The 22,393-nt window shown below is 43.0% G+C and overlaps 2 protein-coding genes across 7 annotated transcripts in view; both read left to right on the plus strand.

The window, feature by feature from the left end:
* The window catches only part of LOC138392916 (protocadherin gamma-C4), a 141,357-nt gene that overhangs the window by 32,479 nt on the left and 86,485 nt on the right, over nt 1-22,393 (plus strand). The window contains exon 1 of one of the 6 annotated variants that reach the window (XM_069483780.1): nt 8,422-11,002. The exons of 3 other annotated variants lie outside the window; for them this stretch is intronic. In XM_069483780.1, coding sequence (XP_069339881.1) covers nt 8,579-11,002 — 2,424 coding nt within the window. In that variant the 5' untranslated portion in view covers nt 8,422-8,578. Of the gene's footprint in view, nt 1-8,421; nt 11,003-13,255; nt 15,841-18,041; nt 20,645-22,393 lie in introns of those variants that run through there. 2 more of the 6 variants (XM_069483789.1, XM_069483779.1) reach the window with 2 other exon arrangements.
* On the plus strand, nt 1,633-7,423 carry LOC138393261 (protocadherin gamma-A6-like). Its single transcript, XM_069484447.1, has 2 exons — nt 1,633-4,056; nt 7,352-7,423. The coding sequence occupies exons 1-2, from the start codon at nt 1,633-1,635 to the stop codon at nt 7,421-7,423; spliced, it is 2,496 nt and encodes an 831-aa protein (XP_069340548.1).

The following is a 22,393-nucleotide window of genomic DNA, read 5'->3' on the forward strand; positions in this document are numbered from 1 at the left end:
ATCCCAAAATGGTTTCTAATTCAGGCAATTTGCAACAAGTGAGTTTCTTCAAACCTTTCCTCCCATAAACATAATTAGGCTTCAATTCATTGATTTAGAGATTAAAAGTGTACAGATTAAATACGTTCTGATTTCATTGTATTTTATTGATTTTCTGGGCATACCGTGGGGGGTAGAAAATTCTTTATAAGCTTAGCTATGTTGCAATTGTTCTTTCATAGAATGTCTTGTTGTGATGGTCTTGAAATTTTTGTTAGTCCTAAAACAATATAATCAGAAACATTTTTGTTCCTCTTTTAACATAAAATAAGCTCATTTTAATAGATTTAGGGGATACAACTTGAATTCTGTTATATGAATATATTGTGTAGAGGTGAAGTCTGGGCTTTGGGTGTACCCATCACCCAAATAGTGTATATTGTATCCCATAGGTAATTTTTATCTCTCATCCCCTTCCAACTTCCCCACTTTTGAGTCCACAATGTCCGTTATACCACTCTGTGTACTCTTGTGTAGTCACAGTTTAACTCTTACTTGTAAGTGAGAACATATGGCATTTATTTTTCTGTTCCTGAGTTATTTCTCTTAGGGTAATGGCCTCCAGTTCCATCAAAGTTGCTGCAAAAGACATTATTTCACTCTTTCTTATTGCTGAGTAGTACTCCATGATACACACAAATCACATTTTCCTTATCACTCATCAGTTGATGGACACTTAGGTTGATTCCATATCTTTGCAACTGTGAATTGTGCTCCAATAAGCATATGAGTGCAAGAAACACTTTTAATACATTATTGTCTCACACTATCATTGTAAAACATATTATCTATCCATGATTAAAGACAAATCTACACAATTAAGTGGTTTACTTAGTTTCAATGCTGTCGATCCTAAAATATATATAACAATATATATCTTAATATATTTTTAATGTAGCCTATATATTTTTGCTTCCTTTGCATGTTTTAAAAATTATGCATAGATGTTGCCTACATCAAGGTAGTTCTTAATCTCTAGGCTAATAAAAACAAATAATGGCACCTAAAATCGGCAGCTCTTGTAACTGGCACTGTAATGGATTGGTTCAAAACGTGTTTGTGGTTGTTTGTGCCCTTATTAAAAATGGGACAAATGTAAATGATGGTGGGTGTGATAATTCAAGATTTACAGAAAATTGTGATTATTTCTGCTCTTCAAGATCCTAACAGATATTTTCACAAAAATGAGTGATAAATTTCAGGGAAAAATTAAAATTACTTTAAATAATGTCTTTTATTCTTCCAAATGCTTTACTGTCTTGGGTAGAGAATTATTGTGAGTGTCATCTCTTTAGATTTAGCAGAAATAAAATCCTCTGTATGGCAATTTCACAAAACGGTGCAGTATTAATTTAGGACTCTAAGCGTCGCTGTTCACTAACCCGGGCAGGAAAATCAATGAGAATTCGAGTTATACCCACCAACCACAAAGCAGGTCAGACAGGAAAGCAGCGCAGAAATTCTGACCTGGAACGCTTCACATCTGGTGACTGCTTGTTTAAAAACCTTCACCTCTAATTCTGAGAAGCGCAGAAGTGATGTGGACCTGTTCTTCCTACTCCTGATCCCGGGGAAGTCTATCATAAGCCAGTAATGGCGGCTCCGCAGGGACGCCGGCCGCGGAGTGAGCTGCTCCTGCTCTTCACGCTCCTGGGGACGCTGTGGGGGGCTGCGACCCGGCAGATCCGCTACTCTATTCTCGAGGAGCTGGAGAAAGGCTCTTTCGTGGGCAACATCTCCAAGGACCTGGGGCTGGCACCCCAAGAGCTGACAGAGCGCGGAGTCCGCATCGTCTCCAGAGGTAGGACACAGCTTTTCTCTTTGAACCCGCGGAGCGGCAGCTTGATCACGGCTGGCAGGATAGACAGGGAGGAGCTCTGCGCTGAGAACCCGCGGTGTCTGGTGAGCTTTAACATCCTTGTAGAGGATAAACTGAATCTTTATCCCGTGGAAGTCGAAATAGTGGACATTAATGATAATTCACCCCGATTCTTAAGAGAAGAGTTGGAAGTGAAAATTCTCGAAAATGCAGCTCCATCCTCTCGTTTTCTACTAATGGAGGTCTATGACCCTGATGTGGGAATGAACTCTCTTCAGGGCTTTAAGCTCAGCGCCAATAGTCACTTCTCAGTGGACGTGCAAAGCGAAGCCAATGGACTCAAGTACCCGGAGCTGGTGCTGGAGCGCGCCCTGGACCGGGAGGGAGAAGCCGCTTACCACCTGGTCCTTACTGCCATGGATGGTGGTGACCCTGTCCGCTCAGGTGTGGCGCGAATTCTGGTAACTGTCCTAGATGCGAATGACAATGCTCCAGTGTTTACTCAGCCTGTCTACCGTGTGAGTGTTCCTGAAAATCTGTCAGTAGGTACACCAGTGTTGTCAGTAAATGCCACCGACCAGGATGAAGGGTCCCACGCGGAAGTAACTTATTCCTTTGTGAAGATTCCAGAAAAGATCTCACAAATTTTCCGCTTGAATGTTTTGACTGGAGAAATTTCAACTTCTGCGAATCTAGATTATGAGGACTCTAGCTTTTATGAGCTGGATGTTGAAGCCCGGGATAGGCCAGGTCTTCGAGACAGAGCAAAAGTCTTAATAACTGTCTTGGATGTCAATGATAATGTTCCAGAAGTGGTTGTGACATCTGGAAGCAGAACAATTGCGGAAAGTGCGCCTCCAGGAACAGTCATCGCTCTTTTCCAAGTGTATGATCGAGACTCTGGACTGAATGGCTTGGTAACGTGTTCCATCCCGAGAAGTCTTCCTTTTGAATTGGAAAAATCAGTAGACAATTATTATCGATTAGTGACAAATTCATTTCTAGACCGGGAGGAGGTGTCATTGTACAACATCACTGTCACTGCCACAGACAAAGGAATGCCGCCTCTGTCTACAGAAACGCTCATCTCCCTAAACGTGGCAGACACCAACGACAACCCGCCCACCTTCCCCCATTCGTTCTACTCAATCTATGTCCCTGAGAACAACCCCAGGGGCGCCTCTATCTTTTCTGTGAAGGCTCTTGACCCAGACAGCGACGAGAACGCCCGAGTCTCCTACTCCCTGGCTGAAGATACCCTCCAGGGGGCGCCTCTATCCTCCTTTGTCTCTATCAATTCCAACACCGGAGTTCTGTATGCGCTGCATTCCTTCGACTACGAGCAGTTTAGAGACCTGCAACTACTGGTGACAGCCAGCGACAGCGGAAACCCTCCACTCAGCAGCAACGTGTCGCTGAGCCTGTTCGTGCTGGATCAGAACGACAATGCACCGGAAATCCTGTACCCTGCCCTTCCCACCGACGGCTCCACAGGTGTGGAGCTGGCACCCCGCTCCGCAGAGCCTGGCTACCTGGTGACCAAGGTGGTCGCTGTGGACAGAGACTCGGGCCAGAACGCCTGGCTGTCCTACCGCCTGCTCAAGGCCAGCGAGCCTGGGCTCTTCGCAGTGGGGCTGCACACAGGCGAGGTGCGCACGGCGCGGGCCCTGCTGGACAGAGATGCGCTCAAGCAGAGCCTCGTGGTGGCTGTCCAGGACCACGGCCAGCCCCCTCTCTCAGCCACCGTCACGCTCACCGTGGCTGTGGCCGACAGCATCCCTGAAGTCCTGGCCGACCTGGGCAGCCTTGAGCCCTCTGCCGGCCCTTACAACTCCGACCTCACCCTGTACCTGGTGGTGGCAGTGACCTCGGTCTCCTGTGTCTTTCTCGCCTTCATCATCGTGCTGCTGGCGCTCAGGCTGCGGCGCTGGCACAAGTCACGCCTGCTGCAGGTTGCGGGAGACGAACTGGCGAGCATGCCCGCCTCACACTTTGTGGGTGTGGATGGGGTGCGGGCTTTCCTGCAGACCTATTCCCACGAGGTCTCCCTCACCGCGGACTCAGGGAAGAGCCACATCATCTTCCCTCAACCGAACTATGCGGACACGCTCATCAGCCAGGAGAGCTGTGAGAAAAGTGAGCCTCTTTTGATACAGGAAGATTCAGGGTTTTGCAAAGATGAAGTCTCCTTCGTTCAGGTGAGGTTATTGCTTTTATTGATTATTTAAGAATTATATCAGGAAATTTAAAAATTCTCTTTGATTAGTAGTTAGTTTTCTTAGTTTTTGCATTGAATCATATAATTCTGATGTTTTTCTTTTACATCAATAGTTCTCTTTTAAATCTTAATTTTCTCAAAGTTTGTGGGTAAAAATCTTAAGGCATGCCCTACGTTTTCTTTATCTTGCTTTTGTTGAAAAATTATTTGTCCCTTAAATTGAGTACATCTCCCTTCTTAGGCTTTTTTCCTATTATGTGACATTTGTAAGATTCTTCCTTTTTCTAATGTGAGAAAAAAAAATTAACTGCAGCCCCTGTTAAAGAAAATCAAGATCTTGGTTCTTCTCGAGGTTACTTAATAGTCGTAAATATTTTCTAAAATGATGGAGATTCATGAGGGATATCTTCCACCTTTACTATTTGGGGATCAAAAATTATTTCAAAAAAAGGTAAGAGTTGTTGATGCCTGCAGCCGGGAACACCTGATCTTTGGTGTAAAAAGACCTGAACATATTCCTGGAACTATCTGTCATTTATTTGGGCCAGTCAAAACCTCTATAATCTTGCAAATAAAATTAAAATTAAAAAGACTTCCCTTACTGACCTGACATAAATTCTGGGAAACTAAAATGAAATAATTTTTTTATTTTTCTTCAAACTATAAAGAAGTATAGTGAACAAGTTTATTTGTTGAGATCACCATTATAATCATTGGATTGTCAACAAATAAATGTAAGCAACTGATGGTTTGTGCCTGCTACAATGTCTTTTGCATACTGTGTGCTTGATAGTACTTAAAAATAAAGATGAATTTTAAATCATGCTCAGTAGTGTCCACTCACAGGAAATATCTCTAAAAATAGAGGACTGTCTGGTAAATGGGAGAGTGAAGGATCAATGGCATTGAAATAAAATTGAAATAATTTATCATTTTAACCCAGATAAAATAAGGCTTCTGTCATATAGGAACTGTGTATTCAAATATTCGAAGGAAGGGTTTATTGTTTAGAAGAATGATTAGTCTTATCTACTATGACCAAAATGTGCAAACAAAATCATGGCTTGGTGAGCAGAAAACAGCAAAGATTTTAATTGTCAGAACGGTTCTAGCAGGAAATGGATTGCTAAGTAGGTAAGAGATTCTTTTTTTGGCACTCTTCAAAAGTAAGTTGATGGGGTTGGGGTTGGGGTGGCTTTTGTCAGTAATTCCAGCTGCTGGGGAGGCTGATACTAGAGGATTACTTGAGCCCAGGAGCACAAGCCAGTCTGGGCAACATATGGAGACCCCCATCTCAAAAAAAAAAATAACTTATGGCTCCAGGATTAATGCAATACAGGGGATTCTTGATGAGCTGTTGAACCACATTATAGCCAAAGTTTTTTCCAATCTTGAGTTGGAGGATTCAAAGATCTGATAATAGCATGGATGGGACACTTGTACATCTAAATTTGGTATGCACGTGTAAGAAAGAATAATTGAAAAGATATCTTGAAAATGAATGAGAACTTCCTTTGTGACCTTTGTCAATTTTTATAAGGATAACATTGAGTTGATGTTATTTAAATTAGCTGCTAGGAGTAATACAGATTTTTCTAAACCAATATTATGATATTTACATTTAAGCAATTATTATAGAATTATTTATTTCAAGTTTTCAAATGTGTTATATGCCTAACCAAGAAATTTTGTAACCATAAACATTTTCAAATCCAATCTGTTTGGACATTTGGGATATAATTTGAGGGTTTTAATAAGAATTCAATAGTAAATGACAATTTTAAACAACTTAAATCTTGGATGTTAGTCATATGAATCAGGTGGTCTCTTATACAAATGTGATGATTTGTTTCATACACTGACAATGTGAATGTTATTTTACTACATCACCAATTTTGGGTGATTTAAACTACATCTTGAATATTCAGTGTTATAGGCAAAGCTCACTAACTTTCATAGATAGTAGGCTGGTGTATTTTCCTCTCTTATCTGAGTTACTTGTGACATTTAAACAAATAAGTCAGGTCACTGACAGAAAAACTGTCAGATTTTACTCTCACAATAGTCATTCATTCATATGGACTGACCAACCATTAAACATCCTGGCAATCATGGAATTTGCTAAGTTCTAACTAAATGAAACTCTCTAATTCATCCACCATACAGATAATTAATAGTAAGTTAGGAAGCATCAGGAAAAAAAAATCTATGAAATTATTGGACTATTTTATCATCTGTAAACAACATCCTTTTCTGATCAAACTTCTGTTGAGGTGGCCACTATCAAAGGGGATTAAAATCTCAGAGAGAAACATTGGAAAATACCTATATCTTGGTTTGATAATGAAAATCTAAACAAGAACTTCAAACAGAAGATTTTCAATAGAAAAAATTCTAAAAAGAAAATCCCAACACTTTGGGAGGCCAAGGCGGGATGATTGCTTGAGACCAGCCTGAGCAACAGTGAGATCCCCCCACACACACACCCCGCCTCTACCACGAAAAAAAATAGAAAAAATAGCTGGGCATGGTGGTGTGCACCTGTAATCCCATCTACCCTGCAGGCTGAGGCAGGCAGATGGCTTGAGCCCAGGAATTAGAGGTTGCAGTGAGCTATGCTGACTCCACTGCACTCTAGCCTGGGAAACAGAGTAAGACCCCTTCTCAAAAAAAAAAAAAAAAGAAAGAAAAAGAAAAGAGAGAAGATAATTAACACAATGCCAATGCATGGGGAGTCAAATGGACTTTCCATAGAATTTTTTTAATGAAAGTAAACAAATGAACACAGGATTCCCCTAATAACTCAATCAATAATAACATACTCTCCTTAAAATATAAAATTATTTCAATTTGATGTGGTGAGCTTATGTTTTATTTTATTAAACATATCTTGGTGGTCTAGTAAATATCTTTAATATTTAATTTCATGTCATGGGATAACCTAGAAAACTTGAATATCAGAGATAATGAAGCCATTTACATATACTTTCTATTCACAGTAGTCTATAATTTCATTTAACCAGACCTTATTTATTTAGCTCCAAAGACATTACCTAGAAGTAAGGAGTTATTGAGACCTTTTTTTCTAGAGACTAGATGAGATTTAGTGTTACTTCTGGATTCTCCTCCTGGTTCTGCTAGCTACTTCTCTAGGACTTAAAATAATTTACAAAGCAAGACTAGGTCTTTATTTCTTGTTATATCTTTATTCCAGAGCACATCATTGTCTTTTCTTCTGCAAACATGTGAATGGGACTTTCTTTTATTTCTGCTAGCTGAGAGTAGCCTTGGATCCATCAATAGAGTTTTACTCCATCAACATGAAGTGCAAAAATGAGTACCTCTAAGGATCCTCTCTGTATAGTCTTGCGTATTGCTCAAATGCTGTCTAGAGACCCCTTTCTCCTCAACTATTCTAGAATAGGGTAGGATGAAGATTTGAATTGCATAATGGAAAGAAACAATCAAGCCAACATCCACTTTCTTATGAATTCCCAACCCAGTAGGATCTCTGCAAATTTCTGCCTTCTGTAGAAAATGGGTTGGTTGCTCTAATAGCTGATTGTTGCTGCTTGGCTTTTCACTTCATCTCTAATGACACTTTTTGAGCACAAAGCATCATCCAAGACCAATGATTACTTCTTTTTTCTTACAAGAATGAGAGTGAGGATATTTGGATTCCTATGTTGTCCTACTACTTTATAATCAGGAACAAGGCATTCCGTCTCATTTTTTAAAAATTGTTAAAGTGAAGGTGTTAGATTAAACCATCTCTAAGGTTCTACACAATCAAAAATTTGTTAAAATACTTCTCTCTATTTTTAAGACAATTTTGGCTTTTTGAGTCTTGTATGGTGGCGTCTAGAACATAGTAGTGTTCGATAATATTGAATTAATTAAAACTTATATACACTAATGTAAATGTTGTATATGTAAATTCTTTCATATACATTTAATAAAGTTTACCTTTCTACCTTCAATGATTGATTTTTTTCTATATACCATAAAGTGTGAGTCAGTGCCCAACAGAGTAACTTCAAAGTTGAATACAAAACATCTTTAAAATTATCTAGGATTATCAAACACCCATCCATGAACACTGTTGCATTAATTCAGTGCCTTAAAATGGATTTTTAAAGTATATCAGAGATATCTGGAGTGAAGAAATTAACTAAACAGGGAAATTTTGAAGGATGAAATAATTTTCCGTACAATCAGTTTATTTTGTTTCTATATGGTGCAGTAACTTAGTAAGGACTCTGAGCGCCGCTGTTCACCAACCAGGGGAAAATGGTACGCGAGATCCGACAGAAACACCGAGTTTTACAACACGGAGAAACGACAAATTGAGACAAGCCGTCTTCCGAGCTGCACCAAACTCAAGCCTCTATCTTGCTGGATTCTGGGCCCTCCTTCGGGATACAGAGGGGTCTACGCCAATACACCTGCATTCAGAAGCACATCCCGAGAAGGCTCAGCGTCTAAACAAGAGGAGGACAACAATGGCGACTCCGCGGAGGGGCGGGAACTACAGAGGATTCCTCTTGCTTTCCGTCTTCCTGGGGACCCTGTGGGAAGCCTGGGCAGGACATATTCTGTACTCCGTGACGGAGGAGACAGACAAAGGGTCTTTTGTGGGTGATGTCGCCAAGGACCTGGGGCTGGAGCCCCGGGAGCTGGCGGAGCGCGGAGTCCGCATCGTCTCCAGAGGTAGGACACAGCTCTTTGCTCTGAATCCGCGAAGCGGCAGCTTGGTCACCGCGGGCAGGATAGACCGAGAGGAGCTCTGTGCTCAGAGCCCACGGTGTCTTGTGAATTTTAACATCCTGGTGGAAGATAAAATGAATCTTTATCCTATAGAAGTGGAAATAATGGATATTAATGACAACGCACCTAAATTCTTGGTGGAAGAAATACACGTAAAAATAATGGAGACCACAGCTCCTGGGCTGCGGTTTCCTTTAAACGAGGCTGGGGATCCAGATGTGGGCACCAACTCCCTCCAAAGATACCAGCTCAGCCCCAATCGCCACTTCTCCCTGGTTGTGCAAAGTGGGGACGATGGAACAAAATACCCGGAACTGGTGCTGGAGCAAGTGCTGGACCGGGAGGAAGAGAGGGTTCACCACTTGGTTCTCACTGCCTCTGACGGTGGTGACCCACCCCGATCTGGCACTGCCCGCATCCAGGTAACAGTGGTGGATGTGAATGATCATGCGCCTGTCTTCTCTCTGCCCCAGTACCAAGTAACTGTCCCGGAGAATGTGTCTGTGGGCACAAAGCTGCTCACGGTAAATGCTATCGACCTGGATGAGGGAGTCAATGGGGAAGTGACATATTCTTTTCGGAAAATAACTCCAAAACTTCTACAAATATTCCATCTGAATTCCCTTACAGGAGAATTATCGACTTTAGAAGGACTAGACTATGAAGAATCTGGCTTCTACGAAATGGAAGTTCAGGCTCAGGATGGTCCTGGTAGTCTGACAAAGGCGAAAGTACTGGTCACAATTTTAGATGTGAATGACAATGCTCCAGAAGTGACCATAACGTCTTTAAGCAGCACAGTCCCTGAAGACAAACCTCCTGGGACAGTAATTGCTCTTTTCTACCTCCAAGACAGAGATTCTGGAAAGAATGGTGAAGTGACCTGCACTATTCCAGAAAATCTGCCTTTTAAATTAGAAAGATCAATAGATAATTACTATAGATTGATCACAGCCAAAAACCTGGACCGGGAAAAACTCTCTGTGTATAACATCACACTGAAAGCCACAGATGGTGGAACTCCTTCCCTATCCACTGAAACTCACATCTCCATTCAGGTGGCAGACACCAACGACAATCCACCCACCTTCCCCCACTCCTCCTACTCAGTCTACCTCCCTGAGAACAACCCCAGAGGTGCCTCTATCTTCTTGGTGACTGCACAGGACCCTGACAGTGATGAGAATGCCCAGGTCACTTATTCCTTGGCAGAAGACACCATCCAGGGAGCACCAGTGTCCTCCTATGTCTCTATCAACTCTGATACTGGAGTCCTATATGCACTGCGATCCTTTGACTACGAGCAGTTTAGAAGCCTACAACTGATAGTGACAGCAAGTGACAGCGGAGACCCACCCCTTAGTAGCAATGTGTCACTGAGCCTGTTTGTGCTGGACCAGAATGACAATGCACCCGAGATCCTGTACCCTGCCCTTCCCACTGATGGTTCCACTGGTGTAGAGCTGGCATCCCGCTCTGCAGAACCTGGCTACCTGGTGACCAAAGTGGTGGCTGTGGATAGAGACTCAGGCCAGAATGCCTGGCTGTCCTACCGCCTGCTCAAGGCCAGCGAACCAGGGCTCTTCTCGGTGGGGCTGCACACAGGCGAGGTGCGCACAGCGAGGGCCCTGCTGGACAGAGATTCACTCAAGCAGAGTCTCGTGGTGGCGGTCCAGGACCACGGTCAGCCCCCTCTCTCAGCCACCGTCACTCTCACCGTGGCTGTGGCCGACAGCATCCCGGAAGTCCTAGCCGACCTGGACAGCCTTGAACCTTCTGCTGGTCCTTACGACTCCAGCCTCACTCTGTACCTGGTGGTGGCAGTGGCAGTGGTCTCCTGCATCTTCCTTGCCTTCGTCATGGTGCTGCTGGCGCTCAGGCTGGGGCGTTGGCACAAGTCACGCCTGCTGCAGGCTTCCGGAGGTGTGTTGGCGGGCGTGCCCGCCTCAAACTTCCTGGGCATAGACGGGGTACAGGCTTTCCTGCAAACCTATTCCCATGAGGTCTCCCTCACCGCAGACTCACGGAAGAGTCACCTGATATTTCCCCAGCCCAACTATGCGGACACGCTCATCAGCCAGCAGAGCTGTGAAAAAAATGATTCTTTGTTAACATCCACAGATTTTCATGAATGTAAGGATGAAGCCCCAAGTATTCAGGTGAGCTCAGGCCTTCATTTATTTCCATGAGGAATTATATTTTGTGTGATATTTCTCTATTATTTTGCAAAACACGTGTTTTGAAGTTAGGGATTAAAAAAACTTTAAAGAGACAAACCTGGTTTAGCCGTCTACTTCAGTGGTGATATTTTAACATGGAACACATAGGTTATGATATCATTTCTTTAGTGAAAGCTTATGGACAAGATGGTTAATAAGTAGACTATCACCTTTTTGTAACTTCCACCTACTTTCCACTTGATTTTCTTGTGTGTTTTATAAATGAAAACGAATTGTTGAGTCTTTCTTATTGCACTAGGGAAGCAAGAGTAAAACACACCTCAACCTTCTTCTCAGTCTTCTCCTTATCATTCTGATTTATAAGATGTTCTTGAAGATTTTTTTCAGTCTGAAGCTTTTTTTCTGTTTTCTGATCTTGCCTCCATATCCCTCACCTTGACATCCCTGAAAATCTTGGTTGCTTCTTGACCTATTTAAAGTATAATCTTCTATTAATGTTAGGGTACTAGTGGAAAGTTAAATTGATGCCTAAAGAATTAAATGTGTGTGCCAACTTTCACTAAGACAGACATGGAGTCTAATGCCAAACTAAAGGTCATTGACCAAAACCAATAAAATATGTCAAAAAATTTTATTTCAAGTGCATTTATGAAACAGGCAGTTATATGTTTCAACACAGAATATAATGTGCAGTTGTAGTGGTACAGCTGTGTGAAGTGTGTTTTTGTGCTTTCCCAGTGGGATATTGGGTATATTGGGCATGCTGGCTTTATGAAACAACTCTCTCATCTACTCAAATCCTAGACCAGTGGTTGATTTTATTTATTGGATCTGCTGAAAAATTTAATTAAAAATAACCCTATCTGAGATTAACTACTTCCATATTCTTTTGTATATCAGATGATTATCATCTGGAAGGGGTAGATGACAAGGTAATCTTGATTTCAGGGACCTTTGAGTTTTAATTAAAAAGACATTTTTAGCAGAGTATGGTGTCATGAGCCTGTAGTCCCAGCTACTCAGGAGGCTGAGGTGGGAAAGAGCCCTTGGTTCCAGGAGTTTGAGGCCAGCCTGCACAACACAGTGAGACCCCTCTCTGTTTCAGGTTTTTTTAAAGACCTTTTTCTCTAGAGTAGTGTTGTATGTGATGGCATTTTGCATGTAATAAACTACACAATAGTGTGGGAATAAACTTCACACATTCTATAGTGTTCAGATATACAATCACTTGCAGGAGAAGGTAATGTTATGACACTTTGTGAGGAAAGGTCCTCTGGCAGAAATATAGTTACAAGGTATTTTAAAAAAGAAAATTCCTAAACTGAAATGTATTAGATGCTTATAAATATTTTAAACAAAGGAGAAAATCATCACTAAACTCAGTGAGCTAATGCAAGCAAACTTTCCAGGGATTATTTCCTTCCATTCTGAGGTCATCATGGGATGTAAAATAAGTGCAGAGTTTGGAACCAGTGCTGTAGTGCAACAGATGTCAGTGACTTTGTGCAGAGGCAAAATATTATGCCCCCAATAACTCTGAAGATTAATGTTGTATTTTGTAACAAGGAAAATAATTGTGTAATGGGAAGGAGAGAGATAGGCTCTTCTCAGGCTACCTCATTTGCTTAACTGAATATGCCTATGATAGTGGAAATGACAATCATATAATATTACTATAAGGAAGATAAGTATAAATTGCGCCTTCTTAAGAACAATTTTAGCATTACTGATGCTGTCTGGAAAAAGTTTAAATAAATAAACTTGCAGGTACCTAGAAAAGTGGGGGAAATGATACGAACTAGAAAAGAAAGATAAAGTTTCTTTATTATATTACTAATGAATAAGTATGCAAAATTCCTATACTCAGATGGTTTAGGCCAAGTCTATGTTATGTCTAGCTTTGTGTAAGTAGTGTGTATTTGAAGATTAGGGAATAATTATGTCAACAGATAGATGTTTAGGTATTAAACCTATGTGATTTCCTGGAAAACCTGGAAAGTAGCAATAAAGGCATTTCTAAGGGTACAACTTTAAACGTTATTAAATATATGGACGTAACAACGTAGTTTGTTCAGTAGGGCACACAACTGTTATTATAATAATATAATTATCATACTGGTTAAACTGAAGCAGCAGAGGCTGCAGTTTCCCAGCGCGGACTCTGGGCGCCGCTGTTGGCCAAAGTGGAGAACTTGGCGTTCGCCATCTCCTCGCGCAGCCGCAGCGCTTTCCAGGGCGGCCCCATCTGACTCTCCAGCGGTAGCCTTTACACCGCTTCCTGCTGGGGAATAGAAGACACTTTTCCGGAACTGGAACTGGAACTAAAGTCCGCTCGGAGCTCTGGACATCTGCAGTACAGAGGTTACCTACACCCCGGCGTCTGCAGGCTGGTGAGCAAGCTGAGGGGAGCAAGAGGGATGGGGAGCGGCGCTGCGGAGCGGGGCCGCGCCGACAGGCGGCCAGTGCTCTTTCCCTTCCTGCTGCCCTTGTTCTGCCCGGCGCTGTCTGAGCAGATCCGCTACAGGATTCCCGAGGAAATGCCCAAGGGCTCGGTAGTGGGGAACCTCGCCAAGGACCTGGGGTTCAGTGTGCTGGAGTTCCCGACTCGAAAACTGCGCGTCAGTTCGGAGAAGCCTTACTTCACCGTGAGCGCAGACAGCGGGGAGTTGCTTGTGAGCAGCCGGCTAGACAGGGAGCAGATGTGCGGGAAGAATCCAGCGTGTGCTCTGGAATTTGAGGTTGTTGCTGACAACCCATTGAACTTTTATCACGTGAATGTGGAGATCGAGGACATTAATGACCACACGCCAAAATTCACGCAAAATTCCTTTGAGCTGCAAATCATTGAGTCTGCACAGCCAGGCACGCGATTTATCTTGGGATCTGCCCATGATTCGGATATTGGTACCAACTCACTGCAAAATTACCAGCTCAGTCCCAATGATCATTTCTCACTCGTGAATAAAGAGAAATCCGATGGCAATAAATACCCTGAGTTGGTATTGAAGATGCCTTTAGACCGGGAAAAGCAGAAATCCTACCACTTGACCTTGACTGCCTTGGACTTTGGAGATCCAGCCCTAAGCAGCACTGCACAGATAGAGGTCCTAGTGACTGATGCCAATGACAACCCTCCAGTGTTCAGCCAAGACATATACAGGGTGAGCATTCCAGAAAATGTGTCCCCGGGCACCACCGTGCTTCGGGTGACTGCCACTGACCAGGATGAGGGTACCAATGCCGAGATCACCTTCACTTTCAGCGAAGCTAGCCAGATCACCCCGTTTAACCTGAATTCTAATACGGGGGAAATTACTATTCTGAATACATTAGATTTCGAAGAAGTCAAAGAATATTCCATAATTTTGAAAGCAAGGGATGGTGGAGGAATGATTGCACAATGTACAGTGGAGATAGAAGTCATAGATGAGAATGACAACGTCCCAGAAGTAATATTCCAATCTCTTCCTGACCTGATTATGGAGGACACAGAGCTGGGAACACACATCGCTTTGCTCAAAATCCGTGACAAGGATTCAGGACACAACGGAGAAGTTACTTGTAAATTGGAAGGTGCTGTTCCGTTTAAAATACTCACTTCGTCAAGAAACACATATAAATTAGTGACAGATGGGGTTCTAGACCGGGAGCAGAACCCAGAGTACAACATCACTATCACAGTCACAGACCGAGGCAAGCCTCCACTCTCCTCCAGCTCAAGCGTTACCCTGAACATTGGTGATGTAAATGACAACGCTCCGGTTTTCAAACAGGCTTCCTATATGGTACAAGTGGCGGAGAACAACCCTCCCGGAGTCTCCATCGCTCAAGTCAGCGCCTCAGACCCGGACCTGGGACCCAACAGCCATATCTCTTATTCCATCGTGGCCAGTGACCTGGAGCCCAGGATGCTGTCGTCCTATGTGTCGGTTAGCGCGCAGAGCGGGGTGGTGTTCGCGCAGCGCGCCTTCGACCACGAGCAGCTGCGCGCCTTCGAGCTGACGCTGCAGGCCCGAGACCAGGGCTCGCCCGCGCTCAGCGCCAACGTGAGCCTGCGCGTGCTGGTGGGCGACCGCAACGACAACGCACCGCGGGTGCTGTACCCCGCGCTGGAGCCCGACGGCTCGGCGCTCTTCGATATGGTGCCTCGTGCCGCAGAGCCCGGCTACCTGGTTACCAAGGTGGTGGCGGTGGACGCCGACTCAGGACACAATGCCTGGCTGTCCTACCACGTGCTGCAGGCCAGTGAGCCCGGGCTGTTCAGCCTGGGGCTGCGCACGGGCGAGGTGCGCACAGCGCGTGCCTTAGGCGACAGGGACGCTGCCCGACAGCGCCTGCTGGTCGCTGTGCGTGACGGTGGAAAGCCGCCTCTGTCTGCCACTGCCACGCTGCACCTGGTCTTCGCCGACAGCTTACAGGAGGTGCTGCCAGATCTCACCGACCGCCCAGCGACCTCTGATCCCCAGGCTGAGCTGCAGTTTTACCTGGTGGTGGCCTTGGCCTTGATCTCAGTGCTTTTCCTCCTCGCGGTGATTCTGGCCATCGCCCTGCGCCTGCGACGACGCTCCTCCAGCACAGCCGTCTGGAGCTGCTTTCAGCCTGGTCATTGTGTCAAGTCTGGACCCGTGCTTCCCCCCAACTACAGCGAAGGGACTTTGCCTTATTCCTACAATCTTTGCGTGGCACACACGGGAACCACGGAGTTTAATTTCCTAAAATGTAGCAAGCAATTGAGTTCAGGACAAGACGTACTTTGCGGTGATCCATCCGGGGCCTTGTTTCCACTTTGTAATTCCAGTGACTCGACTTCCCCTCAGGTGAGTTTCCTACTTCTCTTTGTGTGCCCAATTCTCTGTTTCACAGGAAAATGTACAATTTTCAGATTTCATGAGTTGCTTAAAGAAAGTTATAGTCAGTTAAAAAACCTGTCATACCATTCTTCAAAAGAGGACTAAAGTGGAGCAATCATGTAGCTTATAGGGGTTTTCTACCAAGCTCAGATTTACAGAGCAATGATGGTTTTACCTACAAAATGAAAACCTTAGACAATGTTATTGGCTGTCTCCTAAAAAGGTAATGAGATTTTTCCATATATTTTTCTTTCTGTTGCCTAATATATAATACATATTTGTTTCAGTTTGGACATGCTATAAATATAAAAATAATCATTTAAATAAACCTTTAAGGCAAAGGAATTTAAGATAAAGTTAGATATTTTTCTTCACTATTTTTTTTGTTTTTTTGAGAGAGGTTCTTGCTGTGTCACCCAGGTTGGAGTGAAGTGGTGCTATCACAGCTCACTGCAACCTCAAACTCTTGTGCTCAAGTGATCCTCCTGCCTCAGCCTCCTGAGCAGCTCGGACTATAGGCTCATGCCACCGTGCCCAGCTAAATTTTTTAGTTTTTTGTAGAGATGGGGTCTTGCTATGTTGCTCAGGCTGGTCTCAAACTCCTGGCCTCAAAGGATCCTCCGACCTTGCCCTCCCAAAATGCTAGGATTACAGGTGTGAGCCATCATGCCTAGCCTCCTTTGCTAATTTAATTGGCATGGTTTCCATACTAATCTATTTTGTTTCTGGTATTTACTTCTCTTTTGTTTCAAAATCTCCTAGAATAAGGTCTCTTCAACTAGATTTTTATATCCATGGACCCCTTGTAATTTTATGCAATGTATTGGGATGTATGTGTGATCATTTTGCTTAGCAAAAGGTCCATTGTGTTCATCAGATCAGAAGCAGGTTCTCTTTACTTGCAGCATAGGTTTTTCAGAGTTAATGTGTACTGAAGCTCATTCAATAGGCCCCTCCAACAAAGAAAGGATAAACTTCTTTGGCTCTGTTGCTTCTCTCACCCGTACTGCAAATATATAATTTTTAACTGTCTTCTTTGCAACCCTAAGCTAATATAACTAGTAGTCTTCTAATCATTCTGTGTCTAGGAGAGAGATATAGTCTTGAATTTTTCAAATTTTTAGACAAAACCAACAATCTGATGTGCATACACAGTATATACAAATGACCATACTACATTGTATGAGCCTTTTGCTAGGTATTCCTAAGCAACTGCTTCAGTTAATGGCCATTTTACAAACTGCTGAAGGAAAGAGACATTTTTTTGCAGTAGCACTTGTTTGACTTCTTGTGATCATTATGTGTTCCTTATATTTTGTGCTTCTTTAGATCAAAGTATTAATGTCGGTAAAAATTAATTTTAGAATATATATCTACCTTAAAAAGTTAAGTCTGCTTTAAAATGTAATCTCTGGTGGAAGGGGTTGGGATAGAGATACTTTCTGTGGTATATTCATTCGTACCTTTCAAGTACTTACTATTCAAATAGAAAAATATAAATAATTTGAATAAATAGCAAAACAATATAATTTCTCATAAAACTGCAATTGTAAAACATATATCCTATTAAAATTTCATTATACTTGAAAATATCAATGTGTGATAAAAGGCATTTAGAAAGAAGATTAAAAAGCAACAACTCTATAGAAAGCTTCTATAGTGATTAATTACTTTAAAACAAATGACACAACTTCTGAATAAATCATCTCCAATAGGCCTATTTTATACTCTTAAAATTCATTTCTAGTGACAACTGAAGTTCTTATTTGTTAATATACATTGAAGACATTTACAAGAAAGCTTAAAGCACAATGGGAAATAAAATTATCATATTTTTTAAAGAGCAAATATATTCCAGAAATCTAATTTAATATGATGCTAACCCAACAATCTGATCATTTAATAATATTTAATACTTGATAACACCACCCTATTTCATCCCACACTCCGTGGTAACTTCTTTTAAAAGTGTGTATTTAGAGAAAAATTAAATAAATTCAAAACAAAGTAATAGAAAGCAAGCAGTATTTTTTTTTTTTCGGTGATCTAACAGTATTACATATGAAGTGATCTATATCTAAGTGCAATAACTGCTTCGGACTCTAAGCGCCGCTGTTTACCTACTGGGAGAGAAATGCAGTCGCAATGCCATCCAATACTCTGGGCTTACACCTCGCAAAGACCAGCAGATCCCACAAACCAACTGCTGGGCTGCAGCGAAATTCCGTCCCTGTTTTGGCCCACACCAGCTTTCCGTAAGATTATGATCTCCATAGCTGCGGCAAAAAACTAAACAGGACACGTACGCACAGTGAAGATTCTGAAAGAATTCTGTAGTGAAATAATGGCCGCTCCAAAGAATCACCGAGGACGCAGAGAGCTGATCCTGCTGTGCGCGGTGCTGGGGACGCTGTGGGATATCGGGACAGGACAGATTCGCTACTCTGTGTCTGAAGAGACAGACAAAGGCTTCTTCGTGGGTAATATCTCCAAGGACCTGGGACTGGAACCCGGGGAGCTGGCGAAGCATGGAGTCCGCATCGTCTCCAGAGGTAGGACACAGCTCTTTGTTCTAAATCCGAGAAGTGGCAGCTTGATCACCGCAGACAGGATAGATCGGGAGGAGCTTTGCGCTCGGAGCGTCCCGTGTCTGATAAATATTAACATCCTAGTTGAGGATAGAGGAAAACTCTTTGGGATAGAAATAGAAATCACTGATATTAATGATAATAACCCGAAATTCCAGGTCGAAGATCTGGAAGTAAAAATTAACGAAATCGCTGTTCCTGGAGCACGTTATCCACTCCCAGAAGCTGTTGACCCAGATGTGGGAGTGAATTCCCTACAGAGCTACCAGCTCAGCCCCAGTCACCACTTCTCCCTGGACGTGCAAACTGGAGACGATGGAACTATAAGCCCAGAGCTGGTGCTGGAGCACGCCCTGGACCGAGAGGAACAGGCTGCTCACCACCTGGTCCTCACCGCCTCCGATGGTGGCGACCCGCGTCGCTCTAGCACGGTGCGCATCCATGTCACAGTGTTGGATACAAATGATAATGCCCCGGTTTTTGCTCAACCAATTTACCGAGTGGAAGTCCTTGAGAATGTGCCCCCGGGCACCCAGCTGCTCACTGTAACAGCTAGTGACCCGGATGAGGGAGCCAATGGGAAAGTGGCATATAAATTCCGGAAAATTAATGAAAAACAAACTCTATTATTCCAGCTTAATGAAAAAACTGGGGAAATATCAACATCAAAAAGTCTAGATTATGAAGAATGTTCATTTTATGAAATGGAAATACAAGCTGAAGATGTGGGGGCACTTCTGGGGAGGACCAAAGTGCTCATTTTAGTGGAAGATGTAAATGACAATAGACCAGAAGTGATCATTACATCTTTGTTTAGCCCAGTGTTGGAAAATTCTCTTCCTGGAACAGTAATTGCCTTCTTGAGTGTGCATGACCGAGACTCTGGGAAGAATGGTCAAGTTGTCTGTTACACACGTGATAATTTACCTTTTAAACTAGAAAAGTCAATAGATAATTATTATAGGTTAGTGACTTGGAAATATTTGGACCGAGAGAAAGTCTCTACATACAATATCACAGTGATGGCATCAGATCTAGGAACCCCGCCTCTGTCCACTGAAACTCATATTGCCCTGCATGTGGCAGACATTAACGACAACCCGCCTACTTTCCCTCGGGCCTCCTACTCAGCCTATATCCCAGAGAACAACCTGAGAGGCGCCTCCATCTTCTCATTGACTGCACACGACCCAGACAGCCAGGACAACGCACAGGTCACTTACTCTGTAATTGAGGACACCCGCCAGGGGGCGTCCCTATCCTTGTATGTCTCCATCAACTCTGACACCGGTGTGTTGTATGCACTGCAATCTTTCGACTATGAACAGATGCGAGACTTGCAGTTACTGGTGATCGCCAGCGACAGCGGAAACCCTCCACTCAGCAGCAATGTGTCACTGAGCCTGTTCGTGCTGGACCAGAACGATAACACTCCAGAGATCCTGTATCCTGCCCTACCCACAGATGGTTCCACTGGCATGGAGCTGGCACCCCGCTCTGCAGAGCCCGGCTACCTGGTGACCAAGGTGGTGGCTGTGGACAGAGACTCAGGCCAGAATGCCTGGCTGTCCTACCGCCTGCTTAAGGCCAGCGAGCCTGGGCTCTTCGCAGTGGGGCTGCACACGGGTGAGGTGCGCACAGCGCGGGCCCTGCTGGACAGAGACATGCTCAAGCACAGCCTCTTGGTGGCAGTCCAGGACCACGGCCAGCCCCCTCTCTCAGCCACCGTCACTCTCACCGTCGCTGTGGCTGACAGTATTCCTGAAGTCCTGGCGGATCTGGGCAGTCTCAAGCCTTCAGCCAACCCAGAGGACTCAGACCTCACACTGTACCTGGTGGTGGCAGTGGCAGCAGTCTCCTGTGTCTTCCTTGCCTTTGTTCTTGTGCTCCTGGGGCTCAGGCTGGCACGCTGGCACAAGTCACACTTGCTCCAGGCTTCTGGAGATAGTAGGTTGGTGGGCATGCCAGCCTCACACTTTGTGGGTGTTGATGAGGTACAGGCTTTCCTGCAGACCTATTCCCATGAGGTCTCCCTTACTGCAGGCTCGAGAAAGAGCCACCTAATCTTTCCTCAGCCCAACTATGCCGACACACTCATCAGCCAGGAAAGCTGTGAGAAAAATGATTCTTTGTTAACATCCATAGATTTTCATGAATGTATTGATGAAGGTGCTCATGCTCAGGTGAGTTCAGTTCTTTGTTTACTTTTATTTTGCAGAGGAATTTTATTTGATATAAATTTGACTTATATGTTTTGAAAACTTATTGTGAAGGTAGTTAAAAATAATTTTTAAGATGTTTGGGTTTATTTTAGTGGTGTTACTATAAAACTGAAGTATAATAGTCATAGGTTGTTCATTTGCTTTTGAAAGGCTTGAACAAGATTTTTAAGCCTCCCACTATTGTATTTCTGTTATCATTCATTCACTTAAGAAGTACCTACTCACCCATCATGGTAATTTTGCTATTGTATATGTGTATATATATCCTAAATTAGAACTGCAGAAAAATCATTGAGACTTCTAAATGCTTATACCAGCTTAGTAGAAGTAAAATACAACTCAGAATTTGGGATTATGTTTAGGGTTTGATCCTATAACTAGGCTCTTGAAGATTTCTTGAATTTAAACTTCTTTTCTGAGCCCTTCTGTATCAGTATCCTTTACAGCTTTACTGCTTCTTACCATCTTTCAAAATATAATCAAATTTTAAAGGGTGGATCTTGGTGGGAGGTGAGACTGGTTCCTAAATGTTAAATGTATATGTCAATGGTCACCTGGGCCCAATACCAATGGAGACATGAAATCTAAAGGCTAGAATAGCCATTTGCGCCCCACCCAAACAAGAAACAAAAGCAACAAAATCAGATATGAAATAAAATGTCATTTCAAACTGTTGAAAGTGATTTGGTAGAGTACAAAAGAACATATTTTTAAGAGAGTTTGAATGAGCTGTTTCAGTTGTGCATCCATGTGAAATGGTGAGTGAACTTGAGTATGTTGATTTTAAGAACAAAAATTTCAAGTACACTAATTCTAAACAAGCTGATCTATTCAATTAAAAATGATTCAGTCTAGGACTGAGCACAGTGCCACCCAGGTGTAGTCTCAGCTACTAGCGAGGCTGAGGCAGGAGGATTGCTTGAGGCCAGGAGTTCAAGATGAGCTTTGGCAACATAGCCTTTAAAAAATAAAAAAGAATTATCCAGGTGAGGTGGTGCATGTCTGTAGTCCCAGCTACTTGGGAGACTGAAGTGAGAGGATTGCTTGAGCCCAGGAATTCCAGGCTGCAGTGAGCTATGATCATACCATTACACTCCAACCTGGGTGACAGAATGAGACCCCATCTCTTAAAAAAAAAAAAAAAGCATTCAGTGTAGACTACACATTTTGTGTATTCCTTCTGGTAGCATTTGTAAAAAGCTAATCCCTGATTTGATTCTGATAAGGTTGAAAGTGGGAGACACAATAAAACTTTTGTTATTAGTGAAAACAATATTTGCTAAGGATCGTGTAGTGTTCCATTCATTGTATGTTGCCTATACAGTTCAGTGGGAGTTAACTTCATACTTTTTATAGCATTTGGTTGCACAGTCATTTGAGGGGACAACTATATTATTGACACTTTGCAATTTTAAAAACTATGAGGAACCTTGCCCTGGTAGGAAAGAAAATCCAAACTCTTCCTAAAAATGTTGGCTAATTAGTTTTTTTCTTAATTTAACAAATGGAGTAAAAAGGGTTAGACCAGTGTCACTATATTCAGTAAATTTATGTAAATAAACTTACTGTGAGCTTAATGCCTCTAATTCCAAATTCATCACTTTATTATAATGTAGGAACATAAGGAAGTATTGCAATCTACTAGAATATCCCTATGTGACCTTATACTGCAGAATGCATAAAAATTTCCTCAGTGACTTTTAAGAATGA

The sequence above is a fragment of the Eulemur rufifrons genome, chromosome 10, assembly GCF_041146395.1.
Source record: "Eulemur rufifrons isolate Redbay chromosome 10, OSU_ERuf_1, whole genome shotgun sequence".
NCBI classification, from domain to species: domain Eukaryota; kingdom Metazoa; phylum Chordata; class Mammalia; order Primates; family Lemuridae; genus Eulemur; species Eulemur rufifrons.

Bases quoted from the DNA above. Each gene is read 5' to 3' on its own strand.
- LOC138393261 (XM_069484447.1), top strand. From the start codon at position 1,633: ATGGCGGCTCCGCAGGGACGCCGGCCGCGGAGTGAGCTGCTCCTGCTC. The intron at 4,057-7,351 runs GTGAGGTTATTG...TATTTCTGCTAG, and splicing joins ATGAAGTCTCCTTCGTTCAG to CTGAGAGTAGCCTTGGATCC.